The sequence below is a fragment of the Drosophila nasuta genome, chromosome X, assembly GCF_023558535.2.
Source record: "Drosophila nasuta strain 15112-1781.00 chromosome X, ASM2355853v1, whole genome shotgun sequence".
Lineage (NCBI taxonomy): Eukaryota > Metazoa > Arthropoda > Insecta > Diptera > Drosophilidae > Drosophila > Drosophila nasuta.
In genome coordinates, this window is record NC_083459.1 from 32,466,287 (window position 1) to 32,480,782 (window position 14,496).

General features: G+C 39.5%; 3 protein-coding genes across 8 annotated transcripts in view; 1 reads left to right on the forward strand and 2 right to left on the reverse strand.

Annotated features, from left to right (window-relative positions):
* The first annotated feature begins 41 nt into the window (after positions 1-41).
* Positions 42-4,070, forward strand: LOC132797367 (pleckstrin homology domain-containing family F member 1 homolog). Of its 4 annotated transcripts, none has more exons than XM_060809095.1 (4): positions 42-216; positions 283-740; positions 802-966; positions 3,903-4,070. In XM_060809095.1, exons 1-4 carry the CDS (start codon positions 135-137, stop codon positions 3,993-3,995), a joined length of 798 nt encoding a protein of 265 aa, XP_060665078.1. In that variant the 5' UTR covers positions 42-134; the 3' UTR covers positions 3,996-4,070. The 4 variants fall into 4 exon arrangements, 3 of the variants coding, with proteins under 3 accessions (XP_060665078.1, XP_060665077.1, XP_060665076.1); XM_060809094.1 differs by having other exon boundaries at positions 47-216; positions 274-740; XR_009633653.1 differs by lacking the exons at positions 42-216; positions 283-740; positions 802-966 and adding an exon at positions 1,122-3,141.
* A 1,444-nt stretch (positions 4,071-5,514) lies between these two features.
* On the reverse strand, positions 5,515-7,044 carry LOC132797368 (small ribosomal subunit protein uS2). Its single transcript, XM_060809096.1, has 3 exons — positions 6,952-7,044; positions 6,439-6,681; positions 5,515-6,218 (listed from the first exon to the last, which is right to left on the reverse strand). The coding sequence occupies exons 2-3, from the start codon at positions 6,655-6,657 to the stop codon at positions 5,622-5,624; spliced, it is 816 nt and encodes a 271-aa protein (XP_060665079.1). The 5' UTR covers positions 6,658-6,681; positions 6,952-7,044; the 3' UTR covers positions 5,515-5,621.
* A 4,096-nt stretch (positions 7,045-11,140) lies between these two features.
* LOC132797366 (glutamate receptor ionotropic, NMDA 2B) overlaps positions 11,141-14,496 on the reverse strand; it is a 35,688-nt gene continuing 32,332 nt past the window's right edge. For all 3 annotated transcript variants that reach the window (XM_060809090.1, XM_060809091.1, XM_060809089.1), the window contains exon 11: positions 11,141-11,384. In XM_060809090.1, coding sequence (XP_060665073.1) covers positions 11,342-11,384 — 43 coding nt within the window. In that variant the 3' untranslated portion in view covers positions 11,141-11,341. The remainder of the gene's footprint in view (positions 11,385-14,496) is intronic.

The following is a 14,496-nucleotide window of genomic DNA, read 5'->3' on the forward strand; positions in this document are numbered from 1 at the left end:
ACCGATTGACTGCTGATCTGAATAAAAATCGATATATATTGCAAGCAACCCTTTGTAAACTGGAAGCGTGTGGCTTTGTTTTCCCGTTTGAAATTTACAGCAGACGCAACATTAAAAACCAATTGAAAAGGATCATGGATGCATTTATAAATGATAGTAATCTAATTAAATTCGATATGGACTGCGACGATTTAAAAAGTGCCGCAGATGATTGTGGTAAGTATTGTGACAAGTATTTGAGCTGTGCGAAAGAAACAAATTGCGCCATTTTAGCGTCAACAGCAACAATAACATCAGCAAACGACGCAGACAAGGAAAACACAATAAGAACTCACATCCCATTGGATTGGAATAACTGCTCATCACCAGTTGCTATGAGCATTAAAGCGGAGGAATCTGCACAGGAGGAAGAATCCGTCCAACCCGTAAGGCCAAAACTTAAACTTAATTGGTCAACAGATTTTGAGGACCAAGATCGGTTCAATGACGGAGGCAATAATAAGGCGCCACCCCGCGCCTATGAGTACTTCGAGGTCTACCAGGACAGAAAGGAAAAGGCCATTAAACAGCGGGAGGATGAAGAGCGCAGAGCGCGACAGTTTCACAGTCGACCAGTGCCAAATTTTAGGGCATTACATAGAAAACTGGAGGACATTAGGGTGATACACCGGATTACGGTGCCCATTACGCCGGAGACAATGAAACATTCGCAAGCTTATAAAGAAAAGCACAAGGATCAGGTTTGTCAGCGAGATAAATGAAATCAACATCAAAGCATTTCTAAATCTCCACTTTATGCAGAACGGCGGGCAAATTGACAATATCGATTCACACCCAGATGTTAAAGAGGAGCGCAAACATCGTTTGGAGACGAAGCCATTTAAATTGCATACAAATCAACGGGTACGTGAAAGACAGGAGTTCGACGCTGTTGTTAAGATAAATATGGCCCAAAAAAAGAATAAGGTAAATTGAAAGTTTGCCACAAAAATCAAATATTATTCGCCTCCTGTGTTGAGCCGCCCTGTGCTAGAGGCGTTGCATTGAGAGCAATCGATAGAGCGACTTACAGTTGCGTTGGCTATCGACTCGTATTTGCGTTTGTTATCGACTCGCATTTGCGTTAGCAGCTGCAATTTAGCAGATGGTTGAAATTACAAGTTGCGAGTGTTTAGACGGTTTGATTTTGTAATTGAAGCGGCACATTTCATTGCATAGCTGCAAATCAAATCCATCAATCAATTAATCAATTAAAAGTATAGCTGGCGTAGTAGGCTTGGCACAGTGAGTGAGCAGCAGCAGCAGCAGTTTTCAAGCAAATACACACGTAATAAATAAACACTACACATCACATGCATATGCATATGTAGCGCTGTATGTGTTTTGTGTGTGTGCATGTGTGTGTGTGTATGCATACTTGTTGTTTGTGTGTGGTGTGAGTCATGACGTTTCGGTAAACGGGACGGCGTAGAAAAAAAACATATATTGCGTGTGTGCGGCGGTGTTTTGTTGTGAAACGAACGCGTGACTCGCCAAAAAAAAATATACAGCAATTCGATAAATAAATTCGCAAAGAATCGCAGAACGCAGAAATTATCTCGGCAAGTACAAAGGATCTGTGTGTGTGTGTTGTGTGTCGAGGCAGCTGCTGCGCCCCTAACATACATTCATACAGGGGAACAAGCACGCACACAAGCGAATAAGCGCAGTAACAGAGTATTAACAGCGCTAGTGTGTGGGAGCACAACAGACAGTAGTGAGAAGCAGAAGCAAAGGAAGAGGAAGAGCAGTCACAAGCACAAGCGAGTACCGAGTGGGAGCAGCACAACAACAGCAACAACAATAACAGTGCCACTGGGAGTAGCACTAGAAACAACAACAAAAACAGTTGTGAGAAGAGGAAGCAGAAGCAGAGAAGCAGCGCTGCCGCCGTTGCCGTCACAGTTGAAGTACGCTACGCTGTTTAGTGAAGCAACAGTCTCGCTGTCTATTTGAAACTTCTTCAACTGCGGCCGCAACTTTCGCTGCAGCCAAACAGCAGCAGCAACAACAACGACAACAACAACAACTACAACTGCGACAACGTCAACAGTAAACAAAATGGTCGATCGTCTTGTCAACTCGGAACTAAACACACGACGCATTGCGTCCGTGGAGAGCTGCTTTGGCAGCTCCGGCGTCCCCCTCGCCGTCCCCGGCCGCGTCCTCGTTGGCGAGGGCGTGCTCACGAAAATGTGCCGCAAGCGGCCAAAGTCGCGACAGTTCTTCCTGTTCAACGACATCCTTGTGTACGGGAACATTGTGATTGGGAAGAAGAAGTACAACAAGCAGCACATCATGCCGCTCGAGGAGGTCTCCCTGGAGTCGATTGACGACAATCAGCAGTATCACAATGGCTGGTACATTCGGACCACGACAAAGTCGTTTGTGGTGTACGCGGCGACGAGCACCGAAAAGCAGGAATGGATGGCGCACATCAACAAGTGTGTAGAGGATTTGCTGCGCAAGAGCGGCAAGAAGCCGGTGGAGAATCATGCCGCTGTCTGGGTACCGGATGCGGAGGCCAGCATTTGCATGCACTGCAAGAAGACGCAGTTCACGTTCGTGCAGCGTCGCCACCATTGTCGCAACTGTGGCGCCGTCGTCTGTGCCGGCTGCTCCGCCAAGAAGTTCCTCTTGCCCAAGCAGAGCACGAAGGCGCAACGTGTCTGCGACGCTTGCTACGATCGCTTGCGGCACACGCCGCCACACGCAGCCACCTCGAGTGCTGGTGGTCCTGGTCTTGGCGGCAGCAGCGCTCACGATCCGGATGCCAGCGATCGCAGCGGCTCCAAATTGGCCAACGACAGTTCGAACGATGATGACACCGATGAGGAGACCAATTCACCGCCAGCCGAGGCCCACGACGAGCCACGTTTCTATGGCGACAACAGCGTCTTGTCCGCCCAGGACGAATCCATTGCATCTACAACATCGACGGGGATAGCTGCGATGTCGACACCTCTAGCTGCCAATCCGAATGCGAATATGAATCCCAATCCCAATCCGAATGCGACGCAGTCGCCGGTGGCCAACAAGTGCTGAGCAAGGACCATCAGAGGTAGCTAACAGAGCGAGAGAGGAAGATCTACACATGTATATGTAAAGCCAGAGATTATATATATAGTTAGTAATTAGATTGTCACGACGACGAATTCTGTGCGAATTCTTTATGCTAATCTTATCAGCGTTTGCGCTCTTTTTTGTTCTTTTTTTTTTCTGCTGTTGTTGTTTTTTTGATTAGCGTCAGTGTTTCCGCGCTTACGCATAGCACATAATATATATATATATATGTAGATATCTGGCTCGATTTGTAGCGCAGCTGGCGTTAAGAAGAAAATTCGTAGAAAACAGATTGCGACGACGACTGCGACGCTATCAAAAATGATTGTTACAAATTGAATTATTGTTGTAATATAATATATAGTTGTGTATAAAGTCCAATGTCAAATCCACGCTTAATCACAACTATATTATATATAAGCAGTTATATATGCGATGACTCAGATGCTCAACTAAAGATTAGCCGAGAGAAGCGGCAGCTAAATTGCTTTCTGCTTTATGACTCCTTGATATTATTGTATATTCCATAAAATTGTTTGCTCTCTCGCTGAGTCATGCCAAATACTGTATATTTATAGTTTACATATTATATATACTCTATCTATAATATATTTAATTTAAATAGTTGGCATACAGCTGCTTAATTAATTGACAGCTGTCGGCGAAAGCAAATAAATTCTTGACTCAAGTTAAGCGCTTAGACTAGGCTAGACAGGGTATACAACAGTCGAGCATACTCCTCTTTATATTATGACCCTTTAATCTATTATGATCTGAACTAATTTCTCCTTCTTTTGCAGGAAGACGAACAACGCAAGCAACAAGAGCTGGAACAAAAAAAGGAATTACGCAAATTAACGGAATTTAAAGCGCGTCCAAACCCTTTTAAATAACATAATCAAATCTAATAATAATAATATAAAATACTTCACACACTCTCACAGTAACAAAAAAAAAAACAACAACAACATTGTACTGTCGTCCTTCCCAAAATATTTAATTTATCGAAAGTAGCTAAACTCTTTGTATTTATGTAAATCATGTAAATTCGCATTTCAAATTCGATTTGCCAGATTTGTATAGATCAAATTCTCTATATACACATATATCTAGTTGAAGGATAAGTCCACAGCAAAATAATATTTGGGATCAATTGGTGATCGTGATCGTCGTGTATTTATTTTTTGTTTTTTTTTTCTTTGGCAATTTCGACGCGTGCGTTGGATCAATTAAAAAAATGGAGAGAGCGAGTCGTTCAACAAAATATTTTTGTAATTGTAAATGTTATTAATAAATTAAGCAGAAGCAGCGAAAGGCGTAAAAAGGATGAAACGAGAAGAAGGAGATACAACATTATATAAAGCGATATTTTTTACATTCATTCAATACGGGGTTACGGATCAGATCAGATATCAGATGTCATATGTACTGTTAATTAGACAAGCATACATACTATATCTATATCATCATTATCAACTATTATTTTTCTATTATTTTTTTTCCTTTTGTTCTCTGTCTCTCAATAACATTGTGTCGAAAACTAACATATTATTTTTGTTCATTATATACGGTTATATTTTTTTTGTCTTTCGATTGAATGAAAGGTTTTAAGTATCTTTAAATCTAAGCAATAATTAACTGTTTTCTATTTGTATAAAGCGAAAATAAAAATCAATTTATTAATAATTAACTATTCAACTCGGAACTTAATTTTAAATGCAAGCTACGATACCACAAAAACCACTTTTAATAAGTCATTTATTAAAATATTTCATAAGTCATAGAAACGAAGTTACTCAAAGTGGGTTTAATCAGCACTAAATATAATATGATCCCGACATTTGCATTTCAGAATTTTACTTTCAAATGTCACTTGAAGCAGGTAAAATACCAGGCGAACAGAATGCAATAGCAAGAGGATCCACAAAAGAGCAGAGCAAATGATCCTCTCAAAGCTTTTATTTGTGGATCCCAAGAGCGGCAGAAAAAGCTCTTTGTGTACTTCAGTCCAAAGCTTGCTTCTCACTTATGTTCGCCTGGTATTTGGCACTGCTGATTTAGCATTTTTTAGGCCATCGCGTGGCCAATAACCACAACCACAACAACTATTATGACGCACAAAATAGAAGAGAGCGAGAGAGAATGCTCTCTGTTTACTTTTCTAACTCGCTTTTGAATATTTGCGAGTCTGTGTTTATGTTGATACAAGTTGCAGATTTCAAATTTGCTATGCTTGAAAAAGAACGAGACAGCTGCTCATATAGCCGTCTCTATCGTTTTCAATGCAAAATCACAGTATTGGTAGTAATTCCTGATCAAGCGTACTGCAGCTAGCTGCACTGCTCTAACGTATGCTAACAGAGCTGCATGTGTCCCACTTGCACCCACAAGTAAACCATAGAAAACACGTGCTTTTTAAGTGAACATAAATGCTGAAGATGGTGTTTATTTATGTTGTACAGTCGCTGAAGCACCTTTTGGGCTGGCGTCTTCTTCTCAATGAAGGAGAGAGTCCTCACTTAGAACTGACCATCGCTACCCCAGGAGGTCTTGACGGTATCCTCGTTCCAGTCCTCAACACCGCCAACGGTCTCTGCAGCAACCTCATCGGCCCAGTTGGTGGTCTCCTCGACGGGATGGTCGACAGCCTCCTCGATCTTGGGTGGTGGCAGCAGCTCCTTGGCAGCTGCGGCCTCCTCCTTCTCAGCCTCCTCGGGATCGCGGTAGAAGAAGAGATCCACAACGACGGGCCACTCGGTGGTGCGCGAGATGGTGCCACGCAGACGGAGCACTTCACGGGCCAGCAGCCACCACATGAGACCGATGGAATGGGGCGACTTGTTGTTGCATGGGATGGCAATGTCGATGTAGCGCAGTGGCGAATCCGTGTTGGTGAAGGCAATCACGGGAATGTTCACATACGAGGCCTCCATGATGGGCTGGTGATCGGTGTTGGGATCGGTGACAACCAACAGACGTGGCTCACGGAAAGCGGGCTGAATCTGATTGGTGAACGCACCGGGAGTGAAGCGACCAGCAATGGGTGTGGTGTCGGTGTACTTGGCGAACTTCAGCACAGCACGCTGGCCAAGGGGACGCGACGAGATGACGAAGACCTTGTTGTTGGAGGAAAGTTGTGGGTTAGAAGGCAAATTTAAATACCGAGGAGATTTAGTAATTGCATTCGCTTGTGTTGTTGTTGCGTGGCGTGTGATCAGCATTGGAATTGAAATCATTGCATTTCATACCCGAAAGATAATTTTAACTTCATCATGTGCGCGCGCCCATCGCAAAACAACAGAAAGAGATAGCAAGTGAAAGATAGAGGTAACTCACATCCGAGGCGTTCTCAATGGCAACGATGGCGCGGGCAGCGAGCACCAGCTTCTCCCAGGTCTTGCCCAGGTTGATGATGTTGACGCCGTCAGCGCGACGCTTGAACACGTACTGCTCCATCTGGAAGTTGACGTTCTCCGAGCCCAAATGGGTCGTGGCGATCAACATCTTGGTAATGTCATCCTCCTTGAGGGACAAGATATCTAAGCCTCCCGACATTTTAACGTGAAAGAGTTACGAAACCTGCATACAAAATCACAATTGTTAATTTCCTGCCGCAAAAATATTTACACTCATTTCACACATAACCTCAAACTTTGCCCAAGTGTACAAGAAAAAAAAATGTGCACGTGGAGCACGCAGATTGAGCACACAAAATGCAGCAAATGTCAGACAGTTAAATGTTTAACACTGTTCTTTTGTAGTTAGACATTATGGCAATAATTTTGAAAAAGCATTTGCTGCATTTTATTTGTTATTTGTTGGTGAAATTAATTTTCAAAAAGCACTTACGTTCTGGATGCCGCTGGGAGCGTTGACAAAATGGACGAGTGGCAGGCATCATGCGTTCGAGCTGACATATGGCAAGTGTTGAAAAGCGTACGCATGTGCGTGCGTTGCTGCTGGCCAACACTGGCAGCAGCTGCTCGAGCGCAAGAAAGCTGATTGCTATGAGTGGCGTACGCAAAGCAGCTTGCTATGAAGTGGCTCCCAGTATTTTGAATTTGAAATGCCGCCCATTCGAAGAGAGAAAGAAATCAATAGTTTTCTGTTTTTGTATACACATTTATTGCAAGTTTGTTTGTTTATATTCGTAATGTACGTGTGTATGTATGTTTCCTCGTCGTAACTACCACATCAATGCATATTCGATAATATTGATTCATTTGGCTGGTTTTCTTTTTTTGGTTTTTTGTTTTTGTGATGTGATTTGAATTGGTTTTAGGTTTGATTCACTTGTAGTTGTTTTCTTGTTTTCTTCTATGATGCCAATATATTTGATGTTGTTGTTAAAAAAATTGTATTATGAATTTGAAATACGATTCGTTGACAACAATATTTCAATAAGTGTTATGTGTGTGTGTGTGTGTGTTATTTGTTGTTACAATTTGTTTTCGTTCTTTTGTTGTTCATGGAGTTTCATTTCGACACGTGCATTAGTTTAAAAGTAATTTAAGTATGTACATACTTTCGAGCGAGCTTTCACATAGTATGTATGTGTGTGTGAGTGTGTGTGCGTGTGTGAGTGTTTATTTAAATATTTAATTTATTTACTTGCCATGGATTAACATGATTAAATGTGGTTGACGCGTTTGCTTTATACATTTCGGTTTTTGTTTTTTGTTTTTTCGTTTCGTTTCGATTCGTTTCGTTTTATTTGCTTTGATTTAATTTGTATATTTAGTAAACATTCAACAAAATGCCCTCTTTATTTAATTTAATATCTATGTGTGTGTGTGTGTGCAATGTCGCATGTATGTATGTGTGTGTGTGTTTTCGCTCTTGGCTCTTTTACGTACTCGTTCCGTAACTTAATAACATTAATAATAATAAAAAAACAACATGTTCTATACATACACATATATATGTTATATATATATATATATATATATATATATATATATACTGGTACATAAAACACATTTTGTGTATTCCACGAGACTTAGCTTAATTTCCTTTTTAGGGGGTTTTTAGTGTTAAATTACTAACTACTTATACAATGTAATGTTAACTTGTTTTACTTGTTTTAATTTGTCCGTAAATCTTTTCCACTCATTTCCACTCTTTCTCTTCCTCGTTCTCCTTCTTCTCCTCTCTGATCTGCTGCTTCGGATATTTCATTTTCGTTTCCGTTTCCGCTTTACGCTTTCAATGTGAACAATTTGTCTTAAAAAATATATACGTAATAATTAACATTTCGCTATTATTCTTTTTTTTTGTGTTTTTACTTTTGCTTTTGCTTTTTCTCCGCTATTTCTCTCTTTCTCTTTCCATTTTCAACTTCACTTCGATTCTGTACTTAATTGTGTATAAAATATTTTTACTACAAAAAATCACTCTTTGCAAATAAAACTCAATGCATTTTGTTTTTTTATTTCTGTTAACATTTGTTTGCTTTCATCATTTTTTTTTTGTGTTTTGCTTGTTTTTTGTTTTGATTTGTTGAGATAACAAGCTTAAAGCGATTACATTCAGTAAATATAGATCAACAATCCAATTATAGTATGCGAGTGTGTGTGTGTATATGTGTGTGTCGCACACACACACACACACACACACATATATTTAGAGTACACATGGATAGTCGCAGTGTGCAAATTGCTTGAATAAGTAGCTTTCCTTTTTTTTTCTTTTGCTTTATCCTTTACATGGACAGACATCGTGTATGTATGTGTGTGTGTGTGCGTGTGTTCATTCTTCCCGTATTTGTCTACCGATAAATGTATCGTCCTACCTCCATGTTTTTTTTGTGCGTACATGTGAGTGTCAGATCATTGTATATCGATAAATGTATCGTCCTACCTCCATGTTTGTGTGTGCGTGCATGTGAGTGTGACTGTCAGATCATTTTCGATCACTTCTTCTCATACTTGTATATCGATAAATGTATCGTCTTATCTTACGTGAGCCAATCGTTCAATTTGTTTAAAATATTATTATGTTTATTTTCCATTCGACACTCTAAACATTTAGAAGACACACAAACGAATACCAACACAAACATTTAATTATCAAATTCTTTTCGTTTTTCTTTTTCCTTTTTTTTTTGCTTAGTTAAATTTAAATTTTTGGTTTTTTGTTTTTTATTTTTGTTTAGCTTTGGTTTTGTTTAATTTAAAATAGTTTTTTTTAGGTTTTCGTTTTTATCATTTAAGCAAATTTCAGTTTTAGTTAGTTAGTTTTTATTTAGCTTTCTAAGGGTTTAATTTTATTCATTTTTTTTAGGTTTTGTTTTTGCTTTTGTTTTGTGTCTATCCTGAACCCAGAGAGCGGGAGAGTTTGTGAGAAGCGTGTTCATAGCTAATGCCAAATGATACAGATATAACGGGTATATTCTAGTCGACTATTATATAGAATCGAAATGCGGATAAACTCAATTTGCTGGGTGGCGTATACGTGATATGCTAAATTATATAAGTATATATTCAAGAGTCGAGTATAATAATTGGAAATACAACTTCTACTTATTAACAGATAACAGCATATATTTTTTTCTTTTAGTTTTTACTACTTTTGTGTCATTGTGAACTGCGGAGGACAAAAGAGAACTTAATGCGTAATCGAGGGCGTATACTTGATATTCTTAATGAAAAGGAAAGCATTAGCATTAGATTGCTGAGATTGGAGTAGTTATAGCTTTGGATTGAATTGTGAATTGAATTGAATTGAATCGATTAAGAATTTCTAGTTTATATTCTCATTGCACTTTTGTTGTTGGCTTGTTTGTTTGTTTGCTTGTTTGTTGCTTGTTGTTGTTTGAGTGGCACATAAGCACTTTGTTCCTCAAAATCAGGAGAAAAACGTATATATGTATATATGTTTGTATGTATATGTATATGTATATATAAATATCAATAAATGTATATGTACGTGTATATGCAATAACATTCATATCGTAATCGTAATCGTAATCATAATAATTAAGTAAATACATACAATATAAATATGTTAATGTGTATATCTTTAGCAATTATTCATTTAGTTTCAATTATCATCATCATTTTGCATTTTGCATTTTGCATTTCGCATTTTCATTTCTCGTTCATTTTGCGGGCAACTCTAGTTCCTGTTTCACTTTCAGATCATTTTCGTTCATTTTTTCTCGTGTTTGTATATCGATAAATTTATCGTCTTACCTCCATGGTTTGTGTGTGCGTGCGTGCGTGTGAGTGTGACTGTCAGATCATTTTCGATCATTCTCTCATATACGAGTATCGATAAATGTATCGTTCCACCTCCATGTTTTGCGTGTTTGCGTGCATGTGAGTGTCTCTGTGTTTGCGTTGGTGTAAATTCAACCATAAAATAAATTTGACTTATATCCTTGTGCTTCGTGTTGCGCACCTCAATCGCGTTAAATGCACAATTGATTTGCTTTGTTAACATTTTCAACTTAATTGCATAAATATTTATTTTGCGTTTCTTCCATCTCCATTTCCATTTCCATTTTCACTTTCTGTTACTATTTTGCATAATTACGAGCTTGTATAAATGTTGTTTTGCTTCATTAAATCCTGAAATCTGAACTCCTAGTTTCTCTCTCTCTTTCTTTCTCTTTTTCTTTTTCTTTCTCTTTCTCTGTGTCTGTCTGCGTGTGTGTTTTTTTTTGTGTGAGGCGCTTTGGGCTTTGGTTTAATATTTTTTTTTCCATTTCGATTTCGTTTTTGTTTTAGGTTTAGTTTTAGTTTTTAAATTGTTCTTTAACTTTTAAAAAGCTTTCAGTTTACATTTATTTGAAACATTTCTTTATCTGCCATTTTGTGGGCATCATTTTGATTAAATATACACCTATATTTTGTATATATACGAAGAGTTTGGAGACGTTTTTTTTTTTTGGTTTTTCTTTTTTACATTTTTCTTAATGTTTGTGTTTTGTTTTTTTTTTTGTTAATCTTTTCTTTTTTATTGGTGTAAATTTGCAATTGCAGTCCGTTTAGTTTTTCTGCTTCGTCAATTTGTAATTGTAGCCTTAATCAAAAAAAAACAAACAAGTGATCGATAACAGAACAACCGATAAAAACATTGCTCATTTGCTTGCTGATTAAAATGCATAATACTTGTTGTTGTTGTTGTTGTTAATTTGCTGTTGATTGGGGCTTTAACTATTGGTAAGACTTAGATATTTAAGATTAGGATTAGTGGCAATGCCAACCATATGTGATTCACTCCAATCGAGAGCACTTCAGAGCACTGTCTCCATCTCGGCGATTTCCGTTTTGTAAGACCTTTCATTTGATATGGAAAGATATGGGAACAACTCCAAAATGTTAGTTCAATCGCAGTGCAGAGCAAAGTCTGCGTTTAATCATTGATTCAAAATCATGCACATTCACTATCAACATCAACATCAAGAGTAAAGGGATACAGATAGGGATAGGGTAGTTTCCTCTCTTCCCCTGCCCCACATTCCTCCCTTCACTTGAGCGCATCTTCAGTTGCTCTGCAAATAATTTTAGTAAATATCCTCAGCACAAATCGAGGGCATTAGTCATTACAAGAAAGCATCCTTGCTGTGCAAGGATTCGGCTCGGATTGCGATTTCGATTTCGATTCGAGTAAGTAATTCGAGTAGCGGTCACTCGATGGACCACAGCATCATCCATCAATCAATCGTCTCTACTTCCCACTCTATGCTCTCCCTCTCTCCATTACTCTACCCACAAGGATTCCTTCGCATTGTGCGCGAAAAGAACCTCAAAAAAAAACTTTAGACTGAAACTATTGTTGCATGACGTCATGTGTATAGATGTGTGTGTGTGTGGTGGGTTGTGCGTATGGCTGTGTGTGTGTGAGTAAGTCCACAAGTTTAAGAAATTGGAAAATAAATCATTGCTTATGTATTTATGATATGCCGGGATTACAACAAGTCCGCAACCTCTGTAAACCCGAACACATGTTCATAAACCAAAGTGCTTTGCAGAGCGTCAAGTGTCGTCGCGTCTGCTCGACTAAGCAATACCTCGCATTGCGAAATTAACAAATAAAATTTGGTATTTGCGATGGAAGCTTGAAATGAGGCGTTGTTTATTTTAATTTCAAATATAAATATATAATAATAAGTGAACAGAAATTACAAAACAAACGTACTTAAATCATTAACAACATTACGTATACGTTATATGCGAAAAAAAACTATGTTGATAATATACCGCCTAGGAATATACTTTAAAATACTAGAAATATAGAAAATACTAAATTAGCCTGAAGACCTTAGCCATTCTGGCTCATTTCATATTATTTCATTAAATAATAATGAAAATATAAAATAATGTAGACATTAAGTATACGTAACTGCAGAAAAATGTTGTATTGAAAATGAGTGCGTAAATCTGAATACGAAAATAGCGAATTAAAAATATCATACAAAATATAAATTTAATTTTGTTCCTCTTTTCGATTTAAGTTGAGCATGACCGTTTTTCTCTTTGCAGCGTTTTGCTAATTTCCAGGGTATGCGGAAAGTGATGTTAACAAGAGCATATTCTACTTTTTATTATTTTTGGTGTCTAACCCTTTGGAGCACCTGTGTGGCTTTCTTTACCCCTCCACCCTCCCTCTCCCAAGCTCTCCCGTTCCCCCGTTCCCTTGCTCTTCCCGCGTCGAAGTTCTAAAGTGTTTTTATTGTTTCACGTGGGATGAATGCAAATACGAGAGCTCAAAGTGAGTGTGTGTGTGTGTGTGTGTGTGTGTGTGTGTGTGTGTGTGTGTGTGTGTGTGTGTGTGTGTGTGTGTGTGTGTGTGTGTGTGTGTGTGTGTGTGTGTGTGTGTGTGTGTGTGTGTGTGTGTGTGTGTGTGTGTGTGTGTGTGTGTGTGTGTGTGTGTGTGTGTGTGTGTGTGTGTGTGTGTGTGTGTGTGTGTGTGTGTGTGTGTGTGTGTGTGTGTGTGTGTGTGTGTGTGTGTGTGTGTGTGTGTGTGTGTGTGTGTGTGTGTGTGTGTGTGTGTGTGTGTGTGTGTGTGTGTGTGTGGACATGAGTATACTCATACGAGTTTATTCATATTCATTCATATCTCTGCGTATTTTTTTGGGTATTTTGTTTTGTGTTGTATTTTGCTTCCCGGTTTTTTGCATATTTTGTTGTATCGAAAACTTTTTGGCGGTTTTATTCATGCGCTTAATTTGTACAATTTGTTGAAAAGTTTTGCACGGCTTTGGAGCGTGGAGCGTGGCGCGTGTGGCATGCTACGTGTTGTGCGCTGTGGCATGTTGTGTGGCAAGCACTTAGTTGCCTTGCCGCACACGTGAAATGAATGCGAGCGACCGAGTTTCAAATGCTAATCCGCAGCGTGTGATAGCCATGCAAACAGCATTTCAGCAGCCAAAAAGTGCCACAAAGAAATCATCAGACAGACGAAGACAGAAATGGAGAAAGGGCGAAAGGGAGAGAGCGGGAAGAGAGATCAAAGATCTCAAGGGGATGTCGTAACTGGAGTTGAGTGTGCTTTCAATAGAGCTTTGTTGGTCAAGTCGGTTTGCTTGTCATTTGCAGTCAGCGCGATGATGATGACGATTCTCTTGTACTCGTATGCCTTTTCCTCAATAGTCATTAACTGCGTTAGTCAGTCAATCCTTTCTGCAGCTGTCTGTCAATCAAAGCAATATAGGGGGTTTAATCAGGTTCAGTGATTGACTGTTGAGGCAAACGAAAGTCCGAATGCTGGAGCTGAAGCTGAAGCTGATGCATGCTCAAATGGATTTGATTTGATTTCTTAATCGCAGAGTTGCTTACGCAATTCAGAGATGCGAGCGAGCAAATAATTGTATGCAAATGTTCACCCACACAGACATTCCCATTCCCATCTCCAAAAGCGAGTCCGAGTCGAACCTAGCTCGGATGCAGAACAAACGCAAATGAATGACAACAGGAACTTGATCGGAAATTGCGCTGCTGGGACTATGACAGGACTTTGACGTCGAGACTGAAGACTGGAGACTGAAGTCTGGCTGCCTGCTGCTGGCTGCTGGCTGCCATCAAATCAGGAACCGAGATAAGCTAATTTAATAAAGTAATTTCCATATATTTTTATTAGAGCCAGCGCAACAGGAGTTGCGAACAAAGCCCTGCGGACTGCACATGGACAGAACCTGGCACCGAAATGTTATCCTAATCAATTGCCTAATTGAATTGAGAGGTGGAAGCTGGGAACTGGGACACATGCTGAACGACATGCGAGACACTAGAAGGAAAGAATGAAGGGAGAAAGGGAGGGAGGAATTGCGAGGTGGATGCTGCGAACTGGCACACAAGCTTAACGTCATGCGAGGAAAGGGGAGAAGGGAGGTAGGATGGGAGGGAGGGAGGTTGGTAGGGAGGAAGAGAGGAAAGGGGAAAAAGGGAG

Bases quoted from the DNA above. Each gene is read 5' to 3' on its own strand.
- LOC132797368 (XM_060809096.1), bottom strand. From the start codon at position 6,657: ATGTCGGGAGGCTTAGATATCTTGTCCCTCAAGGAGGATGACATTACC. The intron at 6,219-6,438 runs GTGAGTTACCTC...TCCAACAACAAG, and splicing joins CCATTGAGAACGCCTCGGAT to GTCTTCGTCATCTCGTCGCG.
- LOC132797367 (XM_060809093.1), top strand. From the start codon at position 2,101: ATGGTCGATCGTCTTGTCAACTCGGAACTAAACACACGACGCATTGCG.